This window comes from Diospyros lotus, chromosome 11 (genome assembly GCF_014633365.1).
Source record: "Diospyros lotus cultivar Yz01 chromosome 11, ASM1463336v1, whole genome shotgun sequence".
In the NCBI taxonomy this organism is placed as follows: Eukaryota; Viridiplantae; Streptophyta; class Magnoliopsida; order Ericales; family Ebenaceae; genus Diospyros; species Diospyros lotus.
In genome coordinates this window covers 5,159,518-5,165,352 of record NC_068348.1, presented here as the reverse complement: position 1 = coordinate 5,165,352, position 5,835 = coordinate 5,159,518, and the positions used below count along the sequence as shown (strand labels likewise).

General features: G+C 29.1%; 1 protein-coding gene across 1 annotated transcript; it reads left to right on the top strand.

Annotated features, from left to right (window-relative positions):
* The first annotated feature begins 638 nt into the window (after positions 1–638).
* LOC127813597 (pheromone-processing carboxypeptidase KEX1-like) lies at positions 639–1,464 on the top strand. The gene is made up of 2 exons (XM_052354639.1): positions 639–1,198; positions 1,336–1,464. The coding sequence occupies exons 1-2, from the start codon at positions 700–702 to the stop codon at positions 1,338–1,340; spliced, it is 504 nt and encodes a 167-aa protein (XP_052210599.1). The 5' UTR covers positions 639–699; the 3' UTR covers positions 1,341–1,464.
* Positions 1,465–5,835: the final 4,371 nt, after the last annotated feature.

Genomic DNA, 5,835 nt, shown 5'->3' with positions numbered 1-5,835 from the left:
TACATTATGGTTGTAAATAGGTATCTCTGTACTTTGAAAGAATTTGTACGCAACAAAGCTCATCCAGAAGGTTCCATCGCTGAAGCATATATTAACAAAGAATGTCTTCATTTTTGTTCAATGTACTTTCGTGGAGTTGAAACTAAGCACAATCAACTGGAGAGGAATTATGATGGACCTCAACTGGAGATAGATAATGGATTTTCAATTTTCACACAAAAGGCAAGAGCTTTAGGAGCCCCTGTGTATCATGTGTTATCCTCATCCGATTTCAAGAAAATTCAGTGGTATATACTTAATAATTGCGAAGAGATAGAATTTTATTTAAAGTAAGTCTATTTTTTTTGTTATAAGATTAATATTAATCGATCATTTATATCAATATTATTGTTTCATTGTAGTATTTTATTTGTTGCTATACATACAGTTTACATAAGGAAGAAGTTCAAAGGCAAAGCTTAATTGATGTGCAAGAAAGACATGAAAATGAATTTCCATCTTGGTTTAAGCAACATGTACGTATGTTGTGTTTTTTTTATTAAGCATTAACTATTAATATTAAAAAAGAACTTTACATTGGATAATTTGTTTGATTTGTTTTACAGGTGACACACTTAAATATAAATGGAGTATTGCTATGGGAATCGTGTTTTTTTGTTTAAATGTGATTGGTGGAATGTAGGAGATAAAAGAAACGGAATGAAGACATATGGTCAACTAGTGAGTGTTAATACGAGTCGAAAATGGTATGTTAATGATCCCTATGTACTAGCCACACAAGCAGAACAAGTTTTTTATATTGGTGACATGAAAAATGGAAGCAGTTGGAAAATTGTGCAGAAAGTATGTCCTAGAAATGTATATGATGTTCCAGAAAATGTAGAAGAAGGTGAAAGGTTAATTTTGAATGATGAACCATATCAACAATATGAGATAAATGATGTTATTGAGGTTGAACAAATAGATGCAGAAAATATAGGATCATTACTTCGAGAAGATGTGTTTCCAGATGAAATAGATGCTAGCATTGTTGTTCCAAATAAGAAATTGGTCCAAACAAGAGATGAAACTGATGATAGTTGTAGTGACGAAGAAGATTACAATGAAGAAGATGATACTATTATTGATTATTGTGATGATGATGTTGATGATAAAGAAGATGATGGTGGTAGCGAAGATGATGAAGATGAAGATGACGGTAAGTTTTAATATCGTGTTACATATTATTTGACAAAATTTTAATTCATAAATTATTAAGATCACAATTATATATGATGTTTATTATTAATTATTATGTACAATCTCACTTATTTTTATTTTTAATTTTTTTTACAGGATAATTTTTCAAGAAGAGATCACAAGATCAATTTATGTTTTGATCATATCTAGTACTGAAGAATAAAAGTTTGCAAAATTGTCGAATGATCACAAGATGTGGTTTAAGTTTAATGTGTGGATTGCATGACTCGCTAGCTTATAGCTACTGAAGGAGTTTTAATGGATTCGTAGCCAGGCTAATCGATGACGAAGTTGCTAAGCTTTCAGGTGAAAATTTTAAAAACCTAGCATCTTAAGACATATAGATTTATAAAATCAATTCATCAAATTAATTACTCACCGTTACATGTTCTTTTACTTTTTAAAATGCTGATTAGATTAAACTTTCACTGTAAGCTCTGGTTAGATAGTTTAGAGAAGCTGGCCATACGTGTTTTTCATTTGTCAGTACTGACATAATTTTCTTGATACTATATAAGGGTTCTCCATTAACAACTTTGACCTCAATGGAACCACATATCTTTTGATTTGGGGAGGAAATCTACAAACTATACCATTGGTTGTTCTGTTTTGATGATGATTGGTATTCCAATCTTGGTTCCTGCTTTCGGTTTGTTTCTTTTCCTTCATGGGGTTTTCTGTTTTACAGCTGATGGGCAGTTATTCTGTATATGTTCTAATTTAATTAGAAGCAGAAGCAGAAGCACAGGTGGATGTTGGATTTTCGGTCTTCAGCAGTAGCACGGTTCGATTGTGCAGTCGCCAATTATTTAGATATGCTATGCGAACTGTAGTTGTTAACTTATTTTCTTAGCAAATTGTATTTTGGTTTACAATGGAGATTTTTTTTACTTTTATATTCAATTGGTAAACTGTTCTGTTTGGTTTGGTTTTGAATTGGGTTGTCCCTGTCTAAATCATTTGGCATGTTGTTTTATCCGTTTGGATTTTTGCTCATGAGTTGGATAGCTTTTTGATCTTCATAGATCATTTGGATATGCCAGTTCATTTTTTATCATTTGGATATGCCAAAAGTGAAGTGACTGTTTAGTGATATTTATTTTCAGTGTGCTTTGCTAAATTTTATCCAATTTGTGTTGTAATATATGAGAAACAAAATAGTGTATAGTTGTAAAAGCAGGAAGACATGTTTGGAAGTCAATACATCATGTTGTAACATAATAAGATTTTATTCTTTAATCATATATTGGGTTTACAAAAGATGGTGTTCTAGAAGACTACATTACTTTATAGCATAGATTTTTATTGTGATCGTTTAACTTTATTGTGAAAATAATAAATTTATGTTCAATATTTATAAATAAAATATTTATCTGTTATCATTTCATTATCTAAGATCTTTTTTCCTAACTAGTTTTGTCGGGCAATTAATTAAATTGAGTAAATTAATTTATCATGATATATATTGATTTGACTTATCGTCATTAATTTTAATTCGGCTCATTTGGTTGGATTGTCAATTGATAAATGTGTATGTGATTGCAATTTTTTAATCAATGATCTAACAACAAAATAACATATGCCTAGTTAAAATTCATTTACACTAATGAAATATGATATGAAAAAAATTATAATAAAATATTTAAATTAATCCTTCTTCTTTTTAGGGAGTTGATCAAAATTTTTAAACATTTTTAACTAACAAATGTTGAGATGGATTGATATATGTATATATATATTATGATAAAATATAGTAACTAAAACTATATTTGACAAAATATATTTATCACGATATTTAATTAATATTGGCCCTATTGTGACAAAATATTATAATAAAATATTTTTGTCACTTCATGTCTTTTATTTTTTTATTGTGATAATATTTTGAAATTTTTTATTTTATCACTAAATTATTATTTTATTATCTCTAATAGGACGTATTTTTATGAAAAAAATTGAATTCATCAAAATTAATATTGGGGCTAAATATTTTATGACAAAATATTATAACAAAATATTTTTGTCACTACATGTCTTTTGTTTTTTTTTATTTTGATAAAATATTTTGAATTTGTTTTGTCACTAGATTATTATTTTTTATGTCTAATATGATGTATTTTTATGAATAAATTAAATTTAATAAAATTATTTTTGTTACAAAAAATTGAATTTCTTGTGACATACATATTTTTGTCATATTTGTTTTTTATAATACTATGTTGTGACAAAGTATTTTTGTTATAAAAATTATTACTTATTGTGACAAAAAATTTTTGTAATTACATCTTATATAATTAAATATTGTGACAAAATTTTTTGTGACAAAATTATTTTGTCACATTATGTAAGTTGAATTGGCGCCAAAATTTTGGCGCCAACTTGATGTGACAAAATTTTGTGACAAAAATTATTTTGTCATTATAAATTATCTACATTACTATATTATGACAAAATATTATGTCAAAATATTGTTTGTCACAACTTTACTTACCTTTTGAATTTTGCATGAGAAAATTCGATTTTGTCACAATTTTGTCACAAAAAGGATATTTTTCGTGACAAAATTTAATCCATCACAATTATTTTTGTCACAATATCCTAAATTTCTTGTAGTGATGCAACAAATGCAAGCATGACACGTATGGTGGTATACTTAACAATCGGTGAAAAAATCTCATCGTAATCTACCCCTTTCTTTTTGTGAAACCTTTGGCTACTAACCTAGCCTTAAATCTTATGGGATCTTTTTCACTTGTACCTTCCTTAATCTTAAAGATCCACTTACAGCCCACAATGGACTTGTCTTTTGGTCTAGGTACTAACTCCCATGTATGATTTTTATTTAGGGAACTCATTTCCTCTCTCATTGATTCTATCAAATTTTTAGAATGCTCACTTTTAATGGCCTCTTCATATGGTTTTGGCTCTTTGTCGGCTAGATCTTGATAACCAGCAAATGCTAAGTCAAAATATGATTCTCGCCTTTGAGGAATCCTGCGGGATCTCCTCTTCCTGTCTCGAGCTAATTGATAGTTAGATAGAGGTGGTTGGTTTATGGGAGGTTGTTCTTCTTTTATTATCTCATTCTCCTTATTTTCTTCAGACTAGTTTTGACTTTCCACCTCGCTTGAGGTGGTGGGAATGTTGGTGCTAATATTCCTAGACTCTTCTAGGGAATCCTCGCTCTCAATGTCTTGTTGCTTATCAGTATTTGATTGTAAACAAGGCATTTCTAATTCATCGAAGGTGACGTTCCTATTTACAATTATTTTTACTCCCTTTTGACTTTTATCCCAAAGCCTATAACCCTTTACTCCTTCAGGGTATCATAAGAAAACATATTTTCTTGCTCTAGGTTCTAATTTGCCTTCATTCTAATAAGAATAGGCAGCACAACCAAAAGTTTTAAAGATTAAATAGTTTTCTTCTTCTCTCATGGACTTCTCCACAAATGCTTTAACTTTAAAACTCCATAAGGGTAATCACCATGATCTTAAAATATAAATGATGATGTGGGAAAATGCACTATTAATTGTTTTCTCTATTGATAGAAAATGTGTTGACAATTAGAATGATTAGATTTAATTTAATGTCGAATTAATAAAATAAAGATTAATTTAGAATTATTTAAAATTGTCTATAGAAATAGTTTTTCAACATTCTAGTCAATGTAACTTTAGGGCAAAACGTGGGATGGCCATATGGAGAAAAAGGGAAAAGGGGAAAAAGGTGTAGGAGAAAGAGAATGAGAATAGAGTGTAAAAATTAGAGTCTAAAGTTAAAAATATAAATCTAAAGTATTTATAAGCGCAAACCCATATAACTAGGGTTTTAGACTTGAGTCATCTTCTAATGGATAATCTTAGCTCAATATAGACTTTGTTAGGCTTGACTCGAGTTCTGTCTGGACCTTGACCTTACTTGAGCTCTCTTCCAAATAAAATTACCCCCAATTAATAGAAGATAATTTTGTTGTTTTGAAGTTAAGCCAACAAGGTTGGAACCCTAGTTAAGAAGAAGATAAAAATATAAAGTAGATTTGAGTTGAAACACTCGAACATTCATCAAACTCAAATAAAGAAGAACTCTAATTTTGTCTTGGTTGGAATTTAAGTGAAACCCAACAATCAGACTGGAATTTAAGAAGGAAAACTGGAAACATCAAATTTAAATTTGGTTGATTTGAGATCTAGGTTTGTTTTAAAACCTATATATCACTAATATCAATAAAGCCTATATATATACATGTGTGGTGGTGAATGTGGTTGTCTTTACAATGGTTTTGGAGAGCATGCATTTTTGTTTTGATAAAAGGCTACAAGTACAAGTTGTTTATTATAGAAAATATATAGATATAAAACCAAACTAGAAATGCAAAGAATAGAAACCTAAAAACAATTGGCAACAAGAAAATATAATCAAAAGAAATCTAGATATAATCAAAAGAAATCTAGATATGCAGAGAATAGAAAATCTACATATCTTTAAGAGAAATGTACATGACAAATCTACTAACAATAGATTAAGGTTGTTCGTAACCCACGTTAACCCCTTCCACATATAAGGAGTCAGCATCAAGATATTTTTGGACTTTTG

What these genes read in the sequence shown, in the direction of transcription:
- LOC127813597 (XM_052354639.1), top strand. Translation starts at nt 700, where the DNA reads ATGAAGACATATGGTCAACTAGTGAGTGTTAATACGAGTCGAAAATGG.